The 26,629-nt window shown below is 43.2% G+C and overlaps 1 protein-coding gene across 1 annotated transcript; it reads left to right on the top strand.

Annotated features, from left to right (window-relative positions):
* The first annotated feature begins 11 nt into the window (after positions 1-11).
* On the top strand, positions 12-17,347 carry SNRPD3 (small nuclear ribonucleoprotein D3 polypeptide). The gene is made up of 4 exons (XM_082697792.1): positions 12-175; positions 1,626-1,769; positions 14,934-15,126; positions 17,130-17,347. Exons 2-4 carry the CDS (start codon positions 1,644-1,646, stop codon positions 17,189-17,191), a joined length of 381 nt encoding a protein of 126 aa, XP_082553918.1. The 5' UTR covers positions 12-175; positions 1,626-1,643; the 3' UTR covers positions 17,192-17,347.
* The last annotated feature ends 9,282 nt before the right edge of the window (positions 17,348-26,629 follow it).

Raw genomic sequence — 26,629 nt, 5'->3', positions numbered from 1 at the left:
AAAGGCAAGATCGCGCTCACCACTAAGACAAGGAAGGGGCCGGGTCCTGCGCGCAGCATTTTGGGAACGCGTGGTATTCTGGGAGCGTGAGACCCGCCATTCGCTTGGCTCACGCCTTTGCAGTCGCTGGAGTTGCCGCTGCACCGGAAAGGGAGAGTAGGCCGGAGCCGGTGAGGTGAGGCCCGGGGCAGGCGAGGGTAGGCCCGAAGCACGCGTGAGGGGCCTAGGGCTGGAGAAGGACGCGCTGCTGAGGAACTCTGGGAGGTTCGGGGAGGGAGAAGAGCGGGAAGCCCGGGTCACTCAAACTGTCTGCGTTGCCTCACTAGCGCCTGGAAGTGAATTCTCATTAGCTTTTCCCCGAAGTACATGCTCTTTGTTTTCCCTGTCTCTCCAGACCACGTTTTCCCTCACATACAGGCAGTAGTCTTGAAATCATTTCTGGCCGCCTCCTTCCCCCAAGTTCTCACCGGGTAATCCTTTCCAAAGTTGTTTGCATCTCTGCCTCCATTGCCCTTTTAGGCATTCGTCCTCTTGTGCTTCCCATATTGTTACAGAAACTTTATCAAGTTTCCTTGCTTCTAAACTGTTAAAAAAAAAACAACCCTGTTTGATCCGTTTGTAAGTGCTGCTGCCTTTTTATTGGATCATTCCTTACCTATAATCCTGCAGTCGTTCCGCACGATCTTCAGCATAAAAGCCAAACTCCTAAGGCTACTTCCTCACCGAGGGAACCGGTCTTCCCCGAACTCGTGTTTCTTTTCCTCTTTTGGACACACATGATGTGTTCCAGCCTTCATTCGTTGCTCGTCTGGGAATATGAAATCCACTGCTTGTTTCTTTTATTTACATGAAATCAGGTGATTTCCGTGATCGTGCTTTTCCTCCAAGCATTTCCTGCTTATAGCACGGTGTCCCTTTGTGAACACTTCATTTTCTATTTATCCTTGAAGGAGTGAGGGAGGGTCAGTGGGTACTTAATGAGTCAAATTAAATGCATGCCTCTTCTAGATTTGCCTGGATTCTTTGGTCTATATCTGCATTGCCCAGTACTTCAGCCACTACCCCAAGGCCATTGACCTCTTGAAATGTGGCTGATGTGACTAAGGGAGTGAATGTTTAATTTTCATTTTATTTCACTTTAAGTTTAGTTAAAATAGTTGTGGGTGGATTGTGGCTACTGTATTGGGCAGCTCAAGTCTATATCATGGGCTCTCAAAAGTAGTGTCATCCACAACTATGGGTTGGCAAGTACATCATGTGGTATGTATAGTTCAGTCCCCTGTCCCCCAACACACACACAATATTGGATACTGGTTATTTGATGAAGGTAAAGAGGCATATGGTAGCAGGGAAGAAGATGGAAGGCACTTTTTGCTCATCCCGTTAGCTTTCCCTCTCTCTCTAGCCAGCCCCCCATCCCCCCACTATTCTTTACCATCCCACATCTTGCATATATTTGCCAGATGAATTCCTCAAAGTAGGGATTAAGGCCCCCCCCATGGAAAATAGCAGTTTTGGCATTCTTACTAAGTTTTATGGAGTGTCAGGCCTTAAGGGAAGCATGATATGTGCCACATGACTTCCTAGGCCCTGAAGGATGAACTAACTTTTCTCTTTTACTGTAGAACTCTTTTCCTGCCAAGATGTCTATTGGTGTGCCGATTAAAGTCCTACATGAGGCCGAGGGTCACATCGTGACATGTGAGACAAACACTGGTGAGGTGTATCGTGGGAAACTCATTGAGGCGGAGGACAACATGAACTGCCAGGTATCCTGTTTTCCATATAAGGTTATGGGGGAAGCTTGGGCCTCTGTCTTGGAACAGAGAAAGATAGTAATTGGAGGTCTTTTTGCAGTTCTTCTCTTTGAAGAGTTATTTTGGCATGTCTAATGTATGCCAGCTGTTGTTACAGTTGCTACTGATGTAGGCGTAAATGAAAGCCATTTAAAGTTTGGGATACCTAATTTTGTTTTCTCCATCCTATAATCATCTTCCATATTTTGGGGACTTGTTTAAAAGAAGTAAACTTTGGTAGAATCTGTCAGGTTCAAGACCATTCTCCATTTGCCCCCTACATGTTTGTGTAACTGCTCTGCAGTTAGTGGAATCTTCCACTCACGTACCATATTTATTTTCCATATTTCTTGGAGGAAGAGTCGCATGTGATTATAGCAACTACCTTTTGAGGTAAGCAGATTTGGTGATAGTTTTGTCATCCATAAAATAGGGAGAGTAAGATTAAAAGACTTCTATCTACTGAATGTCTTTCCGTTAACAAATATCGGAGCAGCTTCCTCATACGGTGCCCTTCCTGTGACACTATTTTGTGTTTTGCTAATAACCAGGAGAGTTTGTAGAGCATTGCTTTGGCAAGATGTATCAGCACACTTTCTCCTTTTTTCTTTAAATCATCAATTAAGAGCTTGTGCTTCAAAATCAGAGATGTGGGTTTGGATCCTAATCATCTGACCTTGATCATGTTAATCGCTTTAGTTTCCTTGTTTCTAAAATGGGAATGGTGTTATGTCCACTGAGACGTATATGCCAATGCAGAATTGTGCAAGAGATTTATTGGGGGAAATGATAATGAAGGATAAAGGAGAAGAAGTAGGAGTAGCTAGGAAAGCTTTCAATCTGTACTGGTCTGGTGCTGGGAAAAGGAGAAGGAAAAGACAGGGTTGAGTGGGAAGAGCCTTAGAGAACAGTGTGTTTCTGAGGAAGTATCAGCCAGCAGGAGTTGCTCATTAGAAGAGTCTACTATGGGGCAGAAATGGCCTGGCTTTTGGATCCCCATTGTGATCAGTCATTGGCTGGCAGCCTGGGGAGACTGGCTTCAGAGTGAATGCTGTGATGGATCCCATAGGTCACAACTGGAGACTGTCAGCTCCTTGCATGCCTCATAGCCTGATGACCCTTGCGGGGAGATCCGAGCAGTGCATTCTGGAGATGGGGATAACACCCACACGCTGGGGCTGTTCTACAGATCAGTTTAGTTATGTATGTGCAACAAGTAGTTCACACCACACATAGTACATGTTCACATATAGTTTCTGTTAATGTTTTCTAGGTGAGAAAACTGAAGGTCAGAAAGGGAAGGTGACTTCTCTAAGATCACACTGCAGATCGGGTGTCTTATCTGTTGCTCTGCAGGGTTCACTTACTTACTTGTGACAGCTCTGTAGCTTTGAACATCATCTTCCTGCTAGGTGGACCAGTGGGTGGGGCCAGTTCCCTGGCTCAGGGAAATAGACGTCTAGTAACTGCAGGTTTCTCTCTTCAGTGTTGATGCCATACAGGTAGATGGACTGGGCTTTCGAAAGGTCCTGTGGGGCTTTGCCTACCTTGTCTTTGTGAGGACCCCAGTTATAGATCCAGTCTCTGGCTTAAGGCATCCTCATCCATTTTAAGGTACTTTGTTTTGGTGAATAGAATGCAAAACTGGGGGTGAGGCACTTTAATGTGTTTATTCAGCTATTTATTTGGACAACTTACTGAGTGTCTGGTGCCTCAGACTGCCCATTTGTTTTGTGAGGGTGTCTGAGCAGATGACCTTGGTGGTCTCTCAAATTTAGCTAGTGTGATGCAAAGCGCACAGCCTGGTGATCGATCTAGAATCGGGTTGCAGCCTGCTACCTTGCGTGACTTGGGTCAAGCTTTGGATCTCCCTCACCCTCTTGTTCCCTCTTTTCTAAGTCAGGAATAAAAATAACACCTCAACCTCAGCATTATAGTGCAGAATAAATGAGTGAATGCATGTCCGATGAGGGGGAGCCAGTCACTTACTTCCTGCTTATGTTAATCTGGTAGGGCTGTCATAACAAAGTTTCACACTGGGTGGCTTAAACAAGTATATTTATTCCCTCAGAGTTCTGGAGGTGAAGAGGTTTGAGATCAAGGTGCCACAGGGTTAATTCTTCTCAGGGCATGAACGATCTATTCTAGGCCTCTCTCCTTGGCTTATAGATGTTTGTCTCCTTCCTGTGTCTTCACATGGTTTTCCTTCTATGTAGGTCTGTATCCTGATCTCTTCTAAGGACACAAGTTACATTGAATTAGGGCTCAGTTACCTCTGTAAAGATCCAGTCTCTAAATAGGGTCACATTCTGAGATGCTGAGGGGTTAAGATTTCAACAGATGAAGTTAGGATTCAGCCCATAACACTGCCCATGCCCAGATGCTGAGGCTTTGCTGGTTTTACCTAAACCTGGCTCACTGAATAAAAACCAGCAGGCACAGCTGAATGTACTGTGGTAAACCCAGCACAGTTCATTCACACATCCCCAGTATGCATAAGGCCAGTGGCTCCTGCAGTTCCTGCTGCTTTCGTTCCTTTCTGGCTCTAGTTAGTCTGCCCTTTGGGAGTGAAAGCATCCCCTTAGCACTTCCAGCCTTGACTAGAGGACAGCTGGAATTTAGTGTTTGCCATTCGATGTTGGTTTTTAATAACTTTGTTTTTTTTTTTTCCCCTAAAGATTTATTTATTTATTTTAGAAAGCATGTGTGGGAGAGAGTGAGGGGAGGGGCAGAGGGAGAGAGAGAATCCTGAAGCAGACTCCTAGCTGAGTGTGGAGCCCACGGGGCTTGATGTCATGACCCTGAGATCATGATCTGAGCTGAAATCAAGAGTCGGCCATGCAGGCACCCCTAACATTTTTTGTTACAAAAGTGTGGTGGGTCACACACTACAAAGATTTGGAAAACAGGTAAGAGCATCTTGCCACAACCACAATTGGAAGGCAGCTGTGCTCACCACTATACCACCAACGCGCCACAGCCACAATTGGCATGGACTTTTTTTTTTCACCCTAGGAACGTGTCTTGGGATTCTAGTATTTACTCTGCTTTCAAAAGGAGTTAGAGGTAGGGGGCACCTGGGGGGTTCAGTTGGTTGAGTCTGCCTTTGGCTCACATCATGATCTCAGGGTCCTAGGATCAAACCGTGCATTAGGTTCCCTGCTCAGTGGGGAGTTTGCTTCTCCCTCTGCCTCCCCCACCGCCCACTTGTGCACATGCTCGCTCTCTCAAATAAATAAATAAAACTTGTAAAAAAAAAAAAAAAAGATAAAAATGGACAGATAGGTCATGGTGCAGTTAACTTGGGGTAGACTATAAAATGAAGCCAGGCAGGCAGTTAGTAACCAGAAATGTAAACCTGAATCCCTGTACATTTAATAAAGGCATATTCTGTTCTCAGCTACTTAAAGAGTATTGGCAGAGGGAGATCAGCAGTTCTAAGGTACATAGTGCCCTTAAGATAAATACCAGTTGTGCGGTTTTCCTTGGCATTCAGATATGGGAGACATTTTTCCCCTGGGCCCTGATGAAAAGTATACAGTCTTAGTCTGTTGGGTAGTGTCATCAACATCCCCATACAAAATACACCTTTTGGGGTTCCTCAGATATTTTTTAAAGGTTTTATTTATTTATTTGTCAGAGCGAGCATGTGCAAAGGTGTGCGCACAAGTGGGCAGAGTGGTAGGCAAGAGGCAGAGAGAGAAGCAGGCAGAGAGAATAGGGTTTTTGTTTTTTAGATTTTATTTATTTATTTGACAGATCACAAGCAGGCAGAGGCAGAGAGAGGGGGAAGCAGGCTCCCCGCTGAGCAGAGAGCCCAATTCGGGGCTCGATCCCCAGACCCTGGGATCATCACTTGAGCTGAAGGCAGAGGCTTTAACCCACTGAGCCACCCAGGCACCCTGAGAATCTGGTATTTTTAATGTAGCCTGTTACCACAGCCCTTTTTTGACAGTGCAGATGTAATCTGTGCAAGAATTAATCTTAGGATGAAGTCCTTGAGATGGTGCTCACAGGGTCAGAAGGTGTAGATACTTCTTTGTATCTGAGGTTTGTTTGGGAAAGTAGGGAGTCTTGTCCTTCTGCTCTGCACCACACAGCTGCAAGGCAAGCATAATATGCTAGCCAGGGCTGTCAGCCATGGTGGTATCTATAGGTGAGAGAGCCCTGTGAGTGCTCTGAGAGCGTCTCCTAAGGGCTCTGTGTGTGGGGGGTGAGCAGGGCCTCTGTGGCTCTCCAAGTGGTTTTTTAAGCTGATTTGTGTTTGTAGCAGAGATGGGACCTGATGGAGGAGTGTATCCCATCTCTTGCCCAGCCTGGGTGTGGATGATTTAAAACCAGAGGTCCCCAAATGGAGAAATTTCTGTTGTTGGTTATGTGTGTTTACCATGGTTTTGAAGCATCCTATCTTTATTAAATGTCCATGAGGGAATGAAGGGATTTTTCTTCAAAATAAAAAATATATATTTCTTAAGAAAGAATACTTCTAGTCAAATATTTGGTAAAATATTAAAAACCAAAAAGGACTTTTAAGGTGAGGAATTATGAGTAGAAATAAGCACGTTATTTTGATTTTAATAGACTAGTTTATATTTATCTAACCTTTCAGAGGCAACTTTTATGGCTATGGATTTTATTGGGTATCCAGTGTAAAGTGTCCCTGGAAGTTCTTGTGTAGAGTCTTAGCAAATGCTGGAAGTGTTTTCCCAGCTCAGCAGTATTCAGATATTTAGGACATCTCATAATTTTTTTATGATGGAAGTTTATTGTATTTAAACATATAAATAGTTTTTGCAAGTCAAAAATGCCCATTTCCCAATTTAAAGTGGACCCAAGTTTAAAAATGGCTAATTAACAGAAGAAAAACATGTAAAGCGACTTTTTTTTAAATTAAAGACTTTACTTATTTATTTGACAGACAAATCACAAGTAGGCAGAGAGAGAGGAGGAAGCAGGCTCCCTGCTGAGCTGAGAGCCCCATGCGGGGCTTGATCCCAGAACTCTGGGATCATGACCTGAGCCGAAGGCAGAGGCCTAACCCACTGAGCCATCCAGGTGCCCCAAGTAAAGCGGACTTTTAACATACAAAAACAATGACCTTATTAATATTTAGACATGTAAGTTGGGAAAAGGTAAGAATTTCTAAACTTACAAGATGATAAAATTAATACCACCAAGGGTTCCTTACCAGTCTGCCAGTAGAAGTACAGATTGTTAAATCGTTTCTGGAAAACACATTTAAATGTCAGCATAGAAAAGTTCCTACCCTTTGGTGCCATAGTTCTACTTCTGAAAATCATTCATAGTGCTGTGCTGTTTTTATTTTTTTCTTAAGATTTGTTAGTTTATTATAGAGAGAGCATGAAGGTGGGGAGGCAGAAGGAGAGGAAGAGAGAGAAAATCCCAAGCAGACTCCCTGCCAAGCATGAAGCCCAGTGCAGGGCTCACGCAGGACTCAATCCCTTAACCCCTAGGACTGACCTATGCTGAAACCAAGAGTCAAGACACCTAACTGACTGAGCCACCCAGGTGCCTCTGCATTGCTGTTTTTATTTATTTATTTATTTATTTATTTATTTATTTAAAAGATTTTTTTAAAAACTTATTTATTTGACAGGGATTACAAGTAGGCAGAGAGGCAGGCAGAAAGAGGAGAGGCAGGCAGAGAGAGAGAGAGGAGGAACCAGGCTCTCCACAGGACAGAGAGCCCGATGTGGAGCTGGATCCCCAGACCCTGGGATCATGACCTGAGCCGAAGGCAGAGTCTTTAACCCACTGAGCCACCCAGGCTCCCTGCAGTGCTGTTTTTAATGATGAAAACCTAAAAACAAACATTTCTAATGAGTTAAATAAATTATGGTTAAACAAATTAGGGTACATTACAAAGAATATTATTCATCTGGTCAAATAATGTGGAAGAATATTTAATGTCAATGGGAAAATACTGTTGACCTAAGTGGAGAAAAATACAAAACTCCACAATATGTTCCTAGTTTAAAAAATAAAGCCAAATTATAAGTGATACATAAAAATGCATTAAGTTAAAAAAAAAAGTAAAAAAAAAATAAATGCATTAAGTTTTTGAGCAAAACCAAAGTGAGTAGTTATCTTTTGGTGGAAATTAAATGAGATTAAAAACATTTTTTAGAGGGGGGCGCCTGGGTGGCTCAGTGGATTAAACCGCTGCCTTCGGCTTAGGACATGATCTCAGGGTCCTGGGATCGAGTCCCGCATCGGGCTCTCTGCTCAACAGGGAGCCTGCTTCTCTCTCTCTCTCTCTCTCTCTGCCTGCCTCTCTATCTACTTGTGATCTCTCTCTCTCTCTCTGTCAAATAAATAAATAAAATCTTTTTTAAAAAAAAATTAATTAAATAAATAATTAGTGAATAAATAAATAATGAATAAAATCTTTAAAAAAAATTTTTTTTTAGGGGTGCCTGGGTGGCTTAGTGGGTTAAAGTCTCTGCCTTCAGCTTGGGTCGTGATCCCCGGGTCCTGGGATCAAGCCTTGCATTGGGCTCTCTGCTCAGCAGGGAACCTGCTTCCTCCTCTCTCTCTGCCTGCCTCTCTGCCTACTTGTGATCTTTGTCAAATAAATAAATAAAATCTTTAAACAAACAAACAAAAAAAACATTTTTTAAAGTTTTTATTGATATATATGCAGGGAGTCTTGTCCTCCTCTTTGTACTCCACAGCTGCAAGGCAAGCATAAGCTGCTAGCCAGGGCTGTTGACTATGACAGCATCTAGAGGTGACAGAGCCCCACAGAATATATATGTAGAGAGAGAGAGTGTGTGTGTGTGTGCGTTTGTTTTTGTATTTTTTAGTAATCTCTGCACCTTTTGTGGGGCTTGAACTCGTGACCCTAAGAACAAGACTCCCATAGTGTTACGACTCAGCCAACCAGGTGCCCCATGGGGGGATTGAAATTTTTAAGAAAAAAACTTTTTCCCCTCCCTACTTTAAAAATTAAAATATCTGGGGCACTTGGGTGGCTCAGATGGTTAAACATCTGCCCTCAGCTCAGGTCATGATCTCCAGATCCTGGAATTGGAGCCCCTCATTGGACTCCCAGCTCAGCGGGGAGTCTGCTTTTCCCTCTCCCTCTGCCTCTCCCCCTGCTTGTGCTCTCTCCCTCTCTCAAATGAATGAATAAAATCTTTAAAAAAAAATTAAAAGATGTGTTAAGTTTATGATCATGAAGCACAGTAAAGATTATTTTATTTTAAAGATTTTATTTATTTATTTGAAAGAGAGACAGTGAGAGAGAGCATGAGCAAGGAGAAGGTCAGAGGGAGAAGCAGACTCCCCATGCAGCTGGGAGCCCGATACGGGAATTGATCCCTGGACTCCAGGATCATGACCTGAGCTGAAGGCAGTCGTCCAACCAACTGAGCCACCCAGGCGTCCCAGTAAAGATTATTTTAAAAGAAGAGGGTATGTTACAAGTAGATAAATGAAGTCCTGGAGTTCTAATATACAGTATAGTAATTAGAGGTAACAAAACTATTATAAACATTAAACTTGCTGAAATAAAAGATCTTAATAGTTCTCATCACTAGAAATTATAATTGTATGACATGATAGAGAAGTTAGTTAAGGCTACAGTGGCAGTCATTGTAATATAAGTGTATCAAATCAGTATATTGTATACCTTAAACTTACACAATGTTATATATCAGTTATAGCTCAATAAAAAGACCCTGAAAATTAGATAAAGGAAGAGGGTAAATGGCCAAATGCAAAATTTCACTTCTTAAAGCAATATAATTCCTAGAAATTTGGTGGGAGAGAGTGATAAGAGTTCAGAGACTCTGCTGGAGCCAAAATGGTGCTTTGGGAACCTTAGCATGACCACCCTATCACTGACTGGACTGTTCAAACCTTTTTTTTTGTTGTTATGGAAAAATGGCCTGTGCGTGATTTCTTTTTGTAAAAATGGTAACCTGAGAGAACCCGTCACATGACTGTCAAAAAACTCCCCAGAATGAATATCAGGAAAGTTTTTGACAGAAATGTGCAGGGTGGTTGGGAATCTCTTTAGATACCCTCTCTAGCTAGAATGAAAAACTGCTTATCTATGTGCTCTCTGTACATGCAGTATTTCCCTCTGTACCATTCAATTCAGGATCACGTATTGGCGCTTAATATCAGCTTGCTTTGTACTTTTTAGTCTGGGACAGTTAAATCCTTTTGCTTTTCCCAGCATTGACATTTTGGAAGAATAATGACCAGTTATTTGTTTTAGAATGTCTTTTGATTGTATGTCTTTCTCTGGTGTTTCTTCATGTTGGGATTTGGGGTTTGTTTTTGTGTTGTTTTGGCTGTTACTGTGTAAGTGATAACTTCTTCTGGGGTTGTCACTAGGAGGCCCAGAACACTTGTTTGACCCTATTGGTGATGTTAACCTTGATAATTTGGTTGAAGTATTGTGTGGCCTGTCCACTGTACTTTTTCCTTTTGCAACAAAGGAGAATTTTGTGAGGGAGGTTCTTGAAGTAAATATCTTGTGAGTATTCTGTTATTCATCACCACCTTCATCAACCCTCATTTAGCATCCAGTGAAGATTCTTGTTTGAATTTTTTTACCATAATGGTTACAAAAAGAATTTTTTTTTTTAACTTACTAAGATTTATTATTTATTTGAGAGAGAGTTGAGAGCATGTGCCAGGGTGGGGAGGGGCAGAGGAAGAGGGAAAGAGAATCTCAGGTGGACTCCACTGAGTGGGGCTCAGTCTCACAATCCTGAGATCACAACCTGGGCCAAAACCTGGAGTCAGATATTTATTTATTTTTTATTTAAGATTTTATTTATGTATTTGACAGATCACAAGTAGACAGAGAGGCAGGCAGAGGGAGAGAGAAAGCAGGCTCCCCGCTGAGCAGAGAGCCCGATGCAGGGCTCCATCCCAGGTCCCTGAGATCATGACCTGAGCCGAAAGCAGAGGCTTTAACCCACTGAGCCACCCAGGCACCCCTGGAGTCGGATATTTAACCCGCTGTGCCACCCAGGCGCCCCAGAATGGTTTTTGGTTTTGACTGTATCATGCTTTCGATATTTGCTGGGTCTACTGGAAGAGCCTTCCCTTAGTCCCCATTTATTCATTCATTTATTGTCAGTATAGGCTCATGGGTTTCTGTTTCATTAAATGGGTTATAATCTGTTACTATTATTATTTTGATTGATTTATCCCAAATTTGTCCAGAAGCTGACTTCTTTTGTGTCCTTTTGGTGTCCCTTGGCCATTTGGGGGGAGCACATCCTTAATCTTCTGAAATAAGATGTTTGTTGCAGGCTCATCTTTTACCTTCCCTAACCCAGCTCTGGAATCAGCCATTTCTTCAGGTAGCCTTGGTTTCTTTTTGGTTGGGAGTAAAATTTAAAAACCAAGATCCAGGTACTGTTTAGTATTTTATTTTATTTATTATTTATTTTTTTAAGAAAGATTTTTATTTATTTGACACACAGAGAGAGAAATCACAAGTAGGCAGAGAGGGAGGCAGAGAGAGAGGAGGAAGCAGGCTCCCTGCTGAGCAGAGCCCGATGCAGGACTCGATCCCAGGACCTTGAGATCATGACCTGAGCCAAAGGTAGAGGATTAACCCACTGAGCCACCCAGGCGCCCACTGTTTAGTATTTTAAAAGTCTTAGTTTAACTTGTGGGGATCTGTCTCCAAGAGGCCGTGTGCTTAATAGTACCAGAAATTTCCATTCATGTGGCACCTAGGTGGCATAGTGGGTAAGTATTCCATTCTTGGTTTCAGCTCAGCTCAGGTCATGATCTCAGGGTTGTGATATCAAGCCCCATGTCAGCCTCTGCACTTGTGGGGGGGGAGGTCTGCCTGAAGGTTCTCTCCCTTGGCCCCTATCCCCTACCCCCACCCTCTCAAGTACATGCTCTCTCTTTTCTCTCTAAAATAAATAAATAACTTAAAGGGGGAGGGAAAAAAGTAGTACCAGAAACTTGCATTCATTGCATGCTTATTCTATACGAGGCACTATGCTAGTATTTTGTTTTTGTTTTTGTTTTTTAAAGATTTTACTTATTTATTTGACATACAGAGATCACAAGTAGGCATAGAGAGGGGAGGGGGAGAAGCAGGCTCCCTGCTGAGCAGAGAGCCCCATGTGGGCTGGGATCCCTGGGATCCCAGGGATCCCATGATCCTGAGATCATGACCCGAGCCGAAGGCAGAGTCTTTAACCCACTGAGCCACCCAGGCGCCCCTATGCTAGTGCTCTTTATGTACAATAGATCTTTAAGTTATCACAGGACCTCTCTGAGGACAAATTTCCAGATGACCAGGGTGACCAAGCATGGAAGGAATGGATCTAAACCCAAGTCTTTGAGTCTCAAATCTCTGATCTTAACCATCATCTCTGAAGATGAGGTGTATAGTAAACCTGCTAGGTCCTGTTGATTCTAGAATTGTCAGATCCTCACTCTATCAAATTTCAGACAAGAAGATGAGCAGAAAAAAGAGGGAGGCTCTGTTATTAATGGTAGGGCAGGGGAGAATAGGGGAGGGGACCAGACGTTTGTTGAGCCCTTGCTGTGTGCCCCGCAACAGGATGTTGTGATTGATAATCCCAGAGCACCCCAACATTGCTTTACAGCCCTGGAGTTAGTCCTCTCTTGGCCCTGGATGTGTGGGGAAATTCCCACAATTCCCACAATTTTGATTGTATTAAGGTGTTCTCTGTCCCCCAAGATGTCATTTCAGTTGGGTACCTGGTTTATGCCACCTGTGTTTCATTATGGCTGTTTGGGAAAGTTGAATAAAGTGGGTGTTCCCACCTGACATCACTGAAACCTAGTTCACTCAAATTGTTGCCTTTGGCTTACGATGCAGACATAACTTGGGCTTATTAACAAGCTGTATGGGTGGGTGGGCCTGTGGGGCTTTATGCCTAGCACAGCCATTTCTCTGCTGGTGCTACGAGGGAGTGCATGAGTACAGCAGCCAACCTGGTCATTCTTAGGGTTGTCATAGGAGTCAGTTGATGCTGGACCCTTTCCTGCTTCAGCCAGGACAGATCCATTTGTGGAAACAGTTTGTCTTGTTGGTCGTACTGAACACCCTCTGTCAGGGATTCTCAAAGTGGGTTGGGGAGGTTGTAGGAGAGGAACGGGTGAGATGTACTGGACTGTGCTGGAGAAGTAGCTTAGCAGTAGCACAGCCTCCAAAATAGATGTCTTGGTGGTCATTTAGATTCATTGTTTACTGCTCTTCTAATATGTACTCAATAATAGGAACAGCATTCAGACATATTTGTCTCATTTAATTTGTTCCTTTACTGTTTAAGGAAGTAAGTGGTGATCTGATGTATGGTTTCAGAATGTGGGTTTAGAGTTAGACCTGAGTTCATAGTGATCTGTAGCATTGTGTGATTTATAGGAGTTATGATACGAAATTGCCTGGTATGTTAATAAGTGCTCAGTAAAAGTTGGCTTTTTTTTTTTTTTAAGATTTTATTTATTTACTTGACAGAGAGAGATCACAAGTAGGCAGAGAGAGAGGAGGAAGAAGGCTCCCTGCTGAGCAGAGAGCCCGATGCGGGACTCGATCCCAGGACCCTGAGATCATGACCGGAGCCGAAGGCAGCGGCTCAACCCACTGAGCCACCCAGGCGCCCAAAAGTTGGCTTTAATAATACTTCTTGTTCAGTTGTGGCACCAGAGGTTATGGTATTTGGATTTTGTTTTTTTGGTGAGAGAGAGAGAGAGAGCACAAGCAGGGGGAGGGCAGAGGGACAAGCAGACTCCCTGCTGGATGCGGAGCCCAACGCGGGGCTTGGTCCTAGGACCCCAAGATCATGATCTGTGCCGAAGTCAGACACTTAACTGATTGAGCCACCCAGGCACCCCCAGAGGTTATGGCATTCTTCGAGGCAAGAACAGGATGGCAAGGATATAGAACCTGTGTGGAAATTTAAGATCCTGGGGATGTTGAGCCTAGAACAGAAAATTTATGGGAATCTAGAGCCCTGTAACCCTGAGGGGGGAACAGGGGCAGTGGGTTGAAGCTCTATGAACTGTTCCACCTCCACATTTAGATTTAGTGAGGATGGCCCTGGGGTGTTGTTAGTCTTTCGGCAAATCGAGTGCTCAAGCAGAGGCTGGGTGGCCAGTTAGCTCTTCGAAGAAAAGAATGAGTATAAGGTGGCAACAAGCCAGTTAGGAATCTGGGGAGACAACACCTCTCTACAATGTGGACTTTAACCTATTCTGAATAAATTATATTCTCTTTTATCCAGAAGACTCAAAATAAGCTACTTTTTGTGTAAATATGGTCCCTGTTGAGGTCAGCGCTAGCAGGTTTGGGTCCCCTGCTATGCCAAGGCTGTCTGCTGGTTAGTCTCACCTCGAGGCTCCCTGTCTCTCCATCCCACAGTTTATCTATGTTGGCATATTGATCTTTCCAAAGTGCTACCCTGATCCTGTCCACTCTCCCTCTGTCCACAAATGAGTGACCCCATAATCTCCCAAGGTGATAACTTTGTCCTCTCTCTCAATTGTTCTGCTCCAGTCCTTATATCCTGTAGGTTCGTGCCCAAGTGTCCTGTCAGTGCAGGCTCTTGCCTCACACGTCTCCCAATATTCTGAGCCCTTCGTACAGGCGCTGCTGCTTGTACTTCTCAGTCCCTGGTCATTGAAGCTAGAGGGGCCCTGGTGCATACTCATGACCTTCATGGTGCCTTTTCTGTGTGTGCTAGACAGGACACAGTTTGGACAGGTGGTTCAAAGCTGTTTCGTTAGAGTTTTTCACCATTGAGAACTCTTCACATGCTGGCAAGGGAGGCAGTATATGGCAGAGTTAGGGCTCTGGAGTCACGCCAGCTGGATTTGAATCTGCATCCTTTCATTCTGGCTGTTGGACTTTGGACAAGTGCTTTAGGGTTTTTTGTTTTGTTTTGTTTTGTTTTTATCTGTAAAAGATGGAAATGCCCATAACCTATCCTGAAGGTGCTGTGAGGACCAAATATGTGAAGTGCTTTGCCTGGCTTCTTTATTTCATGATGTCAGTTTGTGCAGTTCTGGACTTCTACCACCAGCCAAGGCTCCCCCCTTGTGTGCCCTTGTTCTCTGTTGGTGCTGTTGGCCCCGATTGATGAGCTGGTGATTCCCTTCCAGATGTCCAACATCACAGTCACATACAGAGATGGCCGAGTGGCACAGCTGGAACAGGTGTACATCCGTGGCAGCAAGATCCGTTTTCTCATTTTGCCTGACATGCTGAAAAATGCGCCCATGTTAAAGAGCATGAAAAATAAAAACCAAGGCTCAGGGGCTGGCCGGGGAAAAGCTGCTATTCTGAAGGCCCAAGGTATGTGCTCCTCTTGCACTGGTTTCAATGTGTTTGTCCTGTATCTTTTAGGGAAGGGCGGGCCCTGTCAATTGGCTGGGCCTGGCGTGGACTTGGACTTAGCCATCTCCACACTCACTGCCACTCTACAGCCTTGGGACCCCCCACATGTGAGGGGCTGATGGCCTGATCTTATCTTCTGTCTCTTGTCTTGCCTGATCACATTCATAGGGCTTATGCAAAATCCAAAGTGCCTCCTTCGAAAGAAGAAGGGGACTCTTAAGTGAGAGACTGGATAAGTCTCCTATAATGACTTTGTTTCCAGGAATTCTGTCCAAAGATTCTGGGGGAGGCTTGCTCTTACTAGTTTGCTGAGCAGGAGCTTGGGGGGGGGGGGGCTTAGCTGACAACTGAAGCAGTGGGATAACAGTTCCCAGAGAGCTCTGGGTGTTTAATCACACCCCGTATAAGTGTGTGGGGGGGATTACTGACGGTAGGGATCCATTTTCATGTAAGAAATAAATAGTTTTAAGCCATCTTTACCCATTAAAGGGACCAGACTTCTGTTTTCTAATATTCTTACATTTGAAAATAAATCCTTCCTTCAGCATGTCCTCACTGATCCAGTGACTTTCCTTAGTCTGGCCTTTCTTTTTGGTTAGCCTAGTCAGAGGTTTTATCTTTGGGTCCCTGAGAAGCTCTGCTGTGTTGATTATCTAGGAAGCAAGTGCTTTCATTAGAAACTATCTGAGTATCGGTAAAAAGATTTATAGCGCAGGAAAGTCACTGGATTCTCCCATCAGTATCTTTTGTTGTGCATATTTTATATATGAGGTAGCTTTTGAGTTTAAAGGTGCAATAGAGGAATCCTTTATTGTTTATTTATTTATTTATTTATTTATTTAAAGATTTTATTTATTTATTTGACAGATCACAAGTAGGCAGAGAGAGAGGGGGAAGCAGGCTCCCTGCCGAGCAGAGGGCCCATGTGGGGCTCGATCCCAGTACGCTGGAATCATGACCTGAGCTGAAGGCAGAGGCTTAACCCACTGAGCCACCCAGGTGCCCCTAGAGTAATCCTTTAAGTGTCCTTCCAAAAAACTGATCAGAGAATCTCCTTGCCCTTGCTAGGTAGGTGGCATTTGTAGAACCAAAAGCTCTGGACTTTTTGTCCTGGTGAAGGAATGATTTTCAGGAAGACTGGCTTTCCTACTAGAACTGCTGTTCTCTCTGCTTTCTCAGGGAAGGGCTGTCCTCATTGTCAGTGCGTAACTGCACCATCTTCTCTGACAAAAGATGCAACCCAGTAGCCTGTGCACTGGAAGGCACTTGGCAGTTAGTTTGCCCAGGTTCACTGGCCTCTGCCTGAGCCATCTATATCTCTGTCAGTCCCTTGCTCTGGTTCATTTCAGTATGTGGCTGGGCTCCTGGGTGACTTTCCTCCCTCTTCACGAGGCTCTACAAGAGGGTAGAGGAATCAGTCTCCAATTAGTAGGCATCAGAATATTTTCATCTGTCCTTCAAAGCCACTGGTCCTCTCTTAGAACTCTTGGAGTTACAGAGAACAGCAGCTTGTATGCCCTTTGTATGGGGAGTAGTTTTATTTGTTTGTTTTTCTATTATGAAACATTCTATATTGCAGAATACCTCAAAAAATAATAAAACCTGTTACCCAGATTTAACAGATATTTAGTATTTAACTATTTGTTTCAGGATTTTAAGTGTGAATTAAGTTCATCTGTTTTGTTTTATTAACTCACCCTAGGCCAGTGCTGGGAATTCATCTTTTCTGTGGTATATCTTTAAAAAAAAAAAAAAAAAAGAAAAGAAATCAGTGCTGGACTGGAAGGCACTCCAGCTCTGGTCCCCCTGCAATGAGGAAATGTCATGGGGTCGGCATGGTGTTGGACCAGGTGGCTTTTCAGGCCTCTTCTGTGCCAGTGTCCAAGGACTCTGGCTGCTCTGTGGCATGAGCATTTGCTGACCACACTGACCTGGCCTTATCCTTTCTTTTTACCTTTCAGTGGCTGCAAGAGGAAGAGGACGTGGAATGGGGCGTGGAAACATCTTCCAGAAGAGAAGATAAATTTATCTGTTGAACAAAACTTTGCCGTTATTTTTTCTTTTAGGTCATCTGTGTTCAGGGGGGTGTGTGCTTATGTATATGTTCTGGCTTTTCTTTTGACATCTTTCTCTTTAGATCAGGGGAAATGTTAAACTAAATAAATATGGTGGTCCTTTTTGTTGTTGTTTTTCTTTTCTTTTCTTTTTGAGATTATTTATTTATTTATTTGATAGAGATCACAAGTAGGCAGAGAGGTAGGCAGAGAGAGGGGAGGAAGCAGGCTCCCCGCCGAGCAGAGAGCCCGATATGGGGCTCGATCTCAGGACCCTGAGATCATGACCTGAGCTGAAGGCAGAGGCTTTAACCCTCTGAGCCACCCAGGCGCCCCTTTTTTTAAGATTTATGTATTTGAGAGAGAGAGCTGCTGGGGGTGGGGGTAGAGCAGAGGGAGAGAGAAACCCAAGCAGACTCCATGCTAAGTGCTGAGCAGGATGCAGGGCTCAGTTATGACACTGAGATCACAGCCTGAGCCAAAACCAAGAATCAGACGCTTAACCGATTGTCAGGTGCCTCTGTTGTTTTTCTTTTTGAAGGAATAAGGACTGTGTGTTCATTTTGGAGTTTGGTGTTCTGTTTGCTTTGGCAGCAGGTTAAATTTTGACACCCAGGAAGATTCCTGGGAGAATGCCAGTACTTTGAAATAGCACAGTTCCTGATAAGAGTTTAAGCTACTGTTTGAGGCCAGTTGCTGGTTAAACCCTTGGAGAAACTCCAAGAACACACAGATGTGGAGATATTATCAGCTCAGCTTAAGCAACATGGCATGGGTGCTCCTGGCCCGTGAAAAAGTCCACCATTCTGATCTTCGTAGTCTGGAAACCCTAGTGGCTCAGCATCTGGCAAAAGTAATCTAAGCAGCCAACATCTGTGGCTCCTGCACTGGCTTCATAAGCAGTTCTGTGGTGATTTGCGGGGACAGATTCTTAGGCATTTGTGAGAGCATCTCAACATGCAATGGCATGGTCCTAGCTTTTAAATAGCAGAGAGAGAGGACAAGGCACGCAAAGTGAATAACTGACAAAAACACAGAAATTAGAAAAGCAAACTTGAAGTCATGCACTGAAAAGAGGTCTTGCCACAGATTCAGTATAGGATGAACTTCAGTAAAAACTATTAAGAAGAAAAGGGATTGATTACCTTAGAAAGTTGCACATGGGACACACTGTTCAAGTAATAAAAGAAGAAAGTCCAACACATCTGTTAACTAGGCATCAAGTAGGGATTTTCTAACAAGCTTTGCCTTACAATCATGACCCTACCTCAGTGTAACAGACCTTACATTTTTCTTGAAATAAAGAACTGAGGCATAGGCACCAGAGTGTTGGTCAGATATCGCAGCCACGTAAGTAAGGCTTCAGAGACCCATCCCCCAGCGCAATCCCTGTACCTCTTGCTCCAGCAGCCCCAGCTCCTCTGACATTTGGACGAATGCTAATGGCCCTGCAGGCTCTGCTTCCCCGGTGGAGGGGCTCCTGGACTGGGCACTATTTCCAATGAACTTCGTGTGAATGGAGTTAAGAGTTTGTTTGTTTAAGGTTTGACCAAAAGTTGTGTATTGTTCCTGATAAGAAAAAAACTTGTACATTGAGTTACATATGGAGTGGAATCTCTCTGAAGTGTTTTAAATGATTCTTTGAGGTAGACACTGTGATACCCACTACCCCGCATGGATTCCTTTCCCTCTTCTCTGCCTGTGACTTACAGGCATTGATTTATTGGCTTATTAATGAGCACTATTGGGTTACTCATAGAGTGAGTGACAGCAGTAGCTTTCAACATCAGTTTATGGACCTTGATAGAAATGCAGATTCCGGGACGCCTGGGTGGCTCAGTTGGTTGGGCAGCTGCCTTCGGCTCAGGTCATGATCCCGACGTCCTGGGATCGAGTCCCACATCGGGCTCCTTGCCCTCCGCAGGGAGCCTGCTTCTCCCTCTGACTCTGCCTTCCACTCTGTCTGCCTATGCTCGCTCTCGCTCACTCTCTCTCTGACAAATAAATAAATAAAATCTTTAAAAAAAAAAAAAAAGAAATGCAGATTCCAAGGCCCTACCCCTAGAGATTGCGGATTAATTGGTCTGGGGTGGGGCCCAGGAATCTGCATTGTAAGCAATGCCCTTGCCACCCAAGCTAGGTAGATCTGATTTAGTAGATCTATGGCCACATTTTGATATCCCGGACTCTTTGAAAATGTTATTCTAGTATGGTCACTGCTTAAATCATCATACTTTTATAGTAAACAAGACTTAAGGAACACATTATACTTCACACATGAATTGCATTCTAGTTCTAAAAAGCTGACTGGATATGGTTTACCTTAGGAACCATGCAGGAATACCAGTCTTGCATGATTCTACATGCAGTAAAAACAACTGTAACCCTACCTAGGTCTTGAAAAGTGGAGTTCCCATTTATGGTTTTTTTAATGGGCACAGTAAAAATTTGGAAACTTAAAAATATTTTTCATAAAGGTTTTATTCATTTGAGGGTGTGGGCAGGGACAAAGGGAAATGGAGAGGCTGGCTCCCTGCTGAGCACTGAGTCTGATGTATCCCAGGATCCCCAGATCACGACCTGAGCGGAAGGCAGACTCTTAGCCCACTGAGCCACACAGGTGCCCCCCAAATTTAGAAACATTTAGAAACAATAAATTAACAAAATACGTCTTTTTAAACAGTTTTATATCCTGCATTTTAGGAAGAAAATCTGTTATTTTGCATTGAAAAAACAAATAGTTCTGTGAGGTTTGTTAGGAAAAACAGCAAACTTCAACCCTATCTGCCCTTCCCCATTTTCCCTGCTTCATAGTATTCCCTTTCAAGTGTTGGCTGGTCAGTTTAGTTTGCCATCAGGTCTCAATTTAAACATGTACATGGGTATTGATGTTTGCATCATAGGCATTATCGTTTGACATTTCTCCCTCCTGCCCACCATGCATGTACTCCCTATGCCCCCATCTCTCCCTGATACGTTCTAGTTAGAGCATATATTTAGTGTTTACATTATTATGATGGTATTTAAATCACAGCTGAGCCACATAGTGGATGAGTTTACCTTACTGCAGAGCATTCATTTCCCTAGAATTAATAGTCCTCTTACATTTTTATTAGTGATTAGCTTAGTTTTCCGGCCACTTGTCACTAATTCAACCCAAATTCTGTAAGGACATTAACACATTATCTATTTTACCAATTTCTTGACCAGCCCCTATCTGGATTGGCTCTCCCTTGTGCTTAATATATTGCTGTCATCGTGGGCTCTCCCCTGCTGAGTCTTCTGTTCGTGTCCCTTCCTCCCCTTGTTTTATTATCTCATTCTGGTAGGTTGGCTTGCAGTAAAAGGGATGTATAGAAAGTAGTTTAAGGGAATCACATGTTTGAAAAATGTCTCATTCTCTCATACTTGATCAGGTGTGAAATTCCAGTTTGGAATTCATTTTCCTTTACAAGTTTGAAGGCATTGTTACTTTTCACCTACCATCTAGTGTTGCTGTTAGAGGAGTCAAGCCATTCCGAGTTCTGATTCTTTGTATGTGACTCTCTCACTTCTGCCACTGGAGTTCTGAAATTTCATGGTGGCATACCTTGGTGAAGGTCTGTTTCCATGTGTTGTGCCAGGCTGTTGAACCCTTTCAGAAGGGACTCTGGTCCTTCACTTCTAGGAAACCTTGTTTTTAATGAGTTCCTTCCTTTAGTTTTCTGGCTTTTCTTTCTGGAATTCCTGTTCTTCAGATGCTGGATCTCTTGGATTTATCTCTGTGTTTCCTATTTTTTCCATCCCTACCACCTCCCATTTTCCCAGGTTTTTTTTGGTTTCTTGTTTTGTTGTTGTTGTTGTTGTTTTTCTTCCCTGGATCTCTTTTATGGAAGATTACCCATTGATCCTCTAAGTGTTCCTTTTTTTTTTTTTTTTAAGTTAATACCTCATTCCATGATTGCAATATCTTATCTCTGAGAACATTGATATGCTTTGTCAAAGCTTTCATCTCCCTGTGCGATGTTTTCTTTCCCTTTTTTTGTTTTGCTTTTAGTCTTTCATGTTATGAAAGTCTTTTCACGTTATACTTAGCTGCCTGGCAATCATTGGTAGTCTGCTTGTATTTACAGGTGGGATATTAAGAATAATAGATGTTTGTAAGATGAACTGATTGAACTTTTTTTGGCAAATCACTAATGTCCATACTACTTTTAGGACTTTGCTCTTGGACTGGTCAGGTTTCCTGGAATAAACTTCCAGTCTCATGTCTGGAGGGTTTATCTTGAACTGTTGCTGGCCCTGTGGGAGCTTATGAAGGAAGAGGGCTAGAGAGCTTCAGCATTCTAGTATGCCCAGATTCACTTGTCTTCTGGATCTCTGAGAAGACTTACTACTCCAGAAACCTCCCTGCTCTAGAGAAAAAGCTTCCAACTTTTTGCCAAGGTTGGGGAGGAGCAGTCTTTTTTTTTTTTTTTTTTTTTTAGGATTTATTTATTTATCAGAGAGAGTTCAGGCGAGGACACAAGCAGGAGGAGTGGCAGGCAGAGGGAGAAGCAGGCTCCTCACTGAGCAAGGCTGTGGGACTCCATCCCAGGACCCTGGGATCATGACCTGAGACAAAGGCAGATGCTTAATCAACTAAGCCAACCAAAGATCCCTGGAGGTCTGAATATTGATGTACATTCTCTCAAAAAACGTATTTTTGACAGCATGAAATCAGAGAGGGAGATAAATCATAAGAGACTTTTAATGATAGGAAACAAATGGAGGGTTGCTGGAGGGGAGGGGTGTGCAGGAAGGGGTCACTGGGTGATGGACATTAAGGAGGGCAAGTGAAGTAATGAGCACTGGGTACTATATAAGACTGATGAATCACTGACCTCTACTTCTGAAACTAATAATACATTATATGTTAATTGAATTTAAATAAAAAATAAAATATAAAAAATATTTTGTTTGAAAATATCTTAGTCTAGGCGTGCCTGGGTGGCTCAGTCAGGTAAGCGTCTGCTTTCAGCTCAGATCGTGATCCCAGGGTCCCTGGATTGAGCCTCCTTGTCTCTCTGCTACTCCCTTCCTCCAGCTCTGCTCTCTCTTGCTATCCCTCTCCCAATTAAATAAATAAAATCTTTTTTTATTTTTTATTATTTATTTTTTAATATTTTATTTGACAGACAGAGATCACAAGTAGGCAGAGAGGCAGGCAGAGAGCGAGGAGGAAGCAGGCTCCCTGCTGAGCAGAGAGCCCGATGTGGGGCTTGATCCCAGGACCCTGAGATCATGACCCGAGCCAAAGGCAGAGGCTTTAACCCTCTGAGCCACCCAGGTGCCCCAAATCTTTTTTAAAAAATGAAAATATATTAAGTCAAAAATGGAAAATCACTTGGCAAGATAAAGATACAGAGCAAAGAATGATGTCAGATAACTAGAACAAGATTTAAGGATGGATTCTGGTTCTGATTACCTCCACTACTTCTTTCCAAGCCTCTGGTATGTTACCTATGCAAGGGAGGATTTTTATTCGGTTGGTTCACGGATACTATGTCAGCCTGTATGCTCACCTGCTGGGTATTCTATAAACTTTTTCTGCCTCTGGTCAAATGGAGATAAGTACATGTATTTAGTCTCATGCCTGAAAATTAAATAAAACCCAAACACTGAAGGAGAGGAATCCCTAAGAGATGGGAAATAAATAAGATGGGCTTACTACTGCCTCGTGAGAGTTTCTTTGCGGTGGAACATGGAGGGGAAACTGAAGTGGACCCTACAAATCTAGCTGGGTTGAAGGGTCTGAGTTAGGAGTTCGGATAAGTTGAGGCAGTTCATGTTCATGAGACAGAATACCAGAATAAAGCTGCACAGAGAATCCAGGAGACCTGCTGAAGGGCCCTCTTGAGTACTCAGAATATTGATCAAGCACAAGAGTGAAAATAACTGAGGCGAAAGAGAGACTCTCAAAGAGTCTCTAAGAGAATGATATTTTGCTAAGTTCTCTAATGTTGAGTGTCAAAGAGAACCATCAAAAAGAATTACAACGGGACGCCTGGGTGGCTCAGTTGGTTAAGCAGCTGCCTTCGGCTCAGGTCATGATCCCAGCGTCCTGGGATCAAGTCCCATATCGGGCTCCTTGCTCGGCAGGGAGCCTGCTTCTCCCTCTGCCTCTGCCTGCTATTCTGTCTGCCTGTGCTCGCTCTCTCTCCCTCTCTCTCTCTCTGATAAATAAATAAAATCTTAAAAAAAAAAAAAAAAGATAACAGCGCCTGGCATAACACAAGGCTGGGAAATGTTCCTGTTCCCACCAGCCAGTTAAAAAAAAATTCATAGAATATTGGGTAAACCGTTGTTTGAAAATGTACCAAGGATTTTGTTTTAATTAGTCATAGTAAAGTGACAGACGTGGAGACAACCACCTTGAGAAAAGGTGGTTACAGTTTCCAAGAGGAGGGAGCATGTCATGCCATTCAGGGTCATGTGAAGAAACCCCAGAGTGAGTCAGGAGGCAATACATGTGAACGGAGAGCATGACCCAGAGCCTTTAACTTGGGGTTTCCATAGGGAAGGAATGGGCAAGATAAGGTAGGTAAATTTGAGTAAGCTTACAGTTGGTTAATTCAAATAAATTCAGAGGGTTCTGGGCTATAGGTATGTTCTCTAGTTGTCCATACCCTGTCCCTGATGTGACTTAGAACAGAGGAAATACTGGTTTGGTATGTGAGAATTAGGTAAAGGTGGCTGGAGTTACAGGTTGATTAGTAAATTCGTATATGAAAGGCTCACTCTGCAGGTGAATTGTTTACTGTCTAGTAATTAACCAACCCTGGAAGGGCAGTCTCCCAGATTAGCAAGGCCCCAAGACTCAAAAAATCATAAAAATAAATTTTAAAACATTTAAAAAAATTTTTAGGACATCTGGGAGCCTGCCTCTCCCTCTGCCTGCTGCTTCCCATGCTTGTGCTCTCTCTCTCTCTAACAAAAAAATAAAATCTTTGTTTTTTTAAAGATTTTATTTATTTATTTGTCAGAGAGAGAGCACAAGCAGGCAGGGTGGCAGGTAGAAGCAGAGAGAGAAACAGGCTGCCTGCTGAGCAAGGAGCCCTATGCAGAACTCGATCCCCAGGACTCAATTATGACCCAAGCCCAAGGCAGCCACTTAACTGACTGAGCCATGCAGGCATCCCAATAAATAAAATCTTTTAAAAATTTTTAAAAATTTTTTGAACAAAATTTTAAAAAAGATAAGGTATCCAAGAAAATCGTGCCTCATAAGTGAGGAATAATTAGCTCAGGACTGAGAGTCGCTCAGGACCCACATTAACAAATTATAAATACAAGACTCGAAAGGATCAAACTGTTTCCAATTAGTGTATCCTAGAGCAAAACTCAACAAGATTTACAGGAATATAAAAATACCACACACATTACAAGGTAAAACTCTGGCATTCAATCAAAGATTACCAGTCATGCAAAGAAACAGGAAAGCACAACCGTAATGAGAACAGTCAAAACAGATCCAAAAGTGACCCAATTGTTAGGATAAGCAGAGAAGGACATTAAACATGATTTTAACTATTTCATATAGTTAGAAAATTAAGAAGCAGGGTTCAGAAGGTTGAGCATCTGACTCTTGATTTCTTTTTTTTTTTTTTTAAGATTTTATTTATTTATTTGACAGAGAAATCACAAGTAGACGGAGAGGCAGGCAAAGAGAGAGAGAGGGAAGCAGGCTCCCTGCTGAGCAGAGAGCCCGATGCGGGACTCGATCCCAGGACCCCAAGATCATGACCTGAGCCAAAGGCAGCGGCCTAACCCACTGAGCCACCCAGGCACCCTGACTCTTGATTTCTGCTCAGATTTCAGGGTTGTGAGATCAAGCCCTCCTGCCCCCGAGCTGGGCTCTGTGCTCAGCAGGGCGTCTACTTGAGAGTCTCTCTCTTCCTCTCCCTCTACCCCTTCCCCATGTGTGTACTCTCTATACATACATACATACATACATACATACATAATATCTTTTTTAAAAGAGGAGAGGCATGCCTGATTTAAAAAGACAGGGGAGGGGCGCCTGGGTGGCTCAGTGGTTAAAGCCTCTGCCTTCAGGTCAGGTCATGGTCCCAGGGTCCTGGGATTGAGCCCTGCATCAGGCTCTCTGCTCAGCGGGGAGCCTGCTTCCTCCTCTCTCTCTCTCTGCCTTCCTCTCTGCCTACTTGTGATCTCTGTCAAATAAATAAGTAAAATCTTAAAAAAAAAAAAAAAGAAAAGATGGGAGGTGAGGGGAATGGGGAAGGGAGGAGAAAGAAGGAAAAGGCGTAAAGGGGAGAAACTTCAAATTGAACTTCTGTGGCTGGATGAGATCAACAGCAGATGAGATACTGCTGAAAAGAAAAGATTAGTGAACTTTATTTATTATTTTTTTAAGATTTTATTTATTTATTTGAGACAGATTTATTGACAGAGATCACAAGCAGGCAGAGAGGCAGGCAGAGAGAGAGGAGGAAGCAGGCTCCCTGCTGAGCAGAGAGCTGGATGTGGGGCTCGATCCCAGGACTCCGAGTTCATGACCTGAGCTGAAGGCAGCGGCTTAACCCACTGAGCCACCCAGGCGCCCCAAGATTAGTGAACTAAGCACAGCTGTAGAAACTATCCAAAATGAAATGTAGAGGGGAAAAAAAATGCAAGAGAAAAAAACTGTGAGACAGCTTCAAGACCTCATCTATGCAGAGTTGGAGTCCCTGAGAAGAGGCCATGACGGGGACAGAAAAACTATTTGAAGAGACAATGGCCAAAAACTTTACAAACTTGATGAGAACTATACGCCCACAGATCCAAAAAGCTAAATGAACTTCAAACACAAGAATCATGAAGAAAACAACAACAAAGCTTATCATAACTCAAAACCAGTGAAGAGAAAACATTTTAAAAAGCAGCTAGAGAAAAAGTATGTTATAATCAAAGGAACAAAGATAAGGATGACATTACTCATTTGAAAGAGTGCAAGCACAAAGATCTCTAAAGTGCTGACAGAAAAGAAAAAACCTGTTAATCTAGTATTCAGTACTTGAGAAAAAGCATCTTTCAAAAATGAAAGCAAAATAAAGATGTTGTATAAGCCTGCTATACAAAATATGATAAAGGGGACACCTGGGTGGCTCAGTGGGTTAAGCCGATGCCTTCAGCTCAGGTCATAATCCCAGGAACCTAGGATCAAGTTCCGCATCGGGCTCCTTGCTCAGCAGGGAGCCTGCCTCTCTCTCTGACTCTGCCTGCCTCTCTGCCTGCTTGCGTGATTTCTCTCTCTCTCTTTCTGACAAATAAATAAAACCTTTTAAAAAAATATGATAAAGGACATCCTTTGGGCATTAGGAAAATTATACCAGATGGAAATGTGTTGTCTACGCAAAGGAGTAAAGATTGTGTTATGGGGTTTATGA

The sequence above is a fragment of the Mustela nivalis genome, assembly GCF_964662115.1.
Source record: "Mustela nivalis genome assembly, chromosome: 14".
NCBI lineage: Eukaryota > Metazoa > Chordata > Mammalia > Carnivora > Mustelidae > Mustela > Mustela nivalis.
The sequence above is the reverse complement of the archived record's forward strand: the minus strand, read 5'-3'. Positions and strand labels throughout refer to the sequence as shown.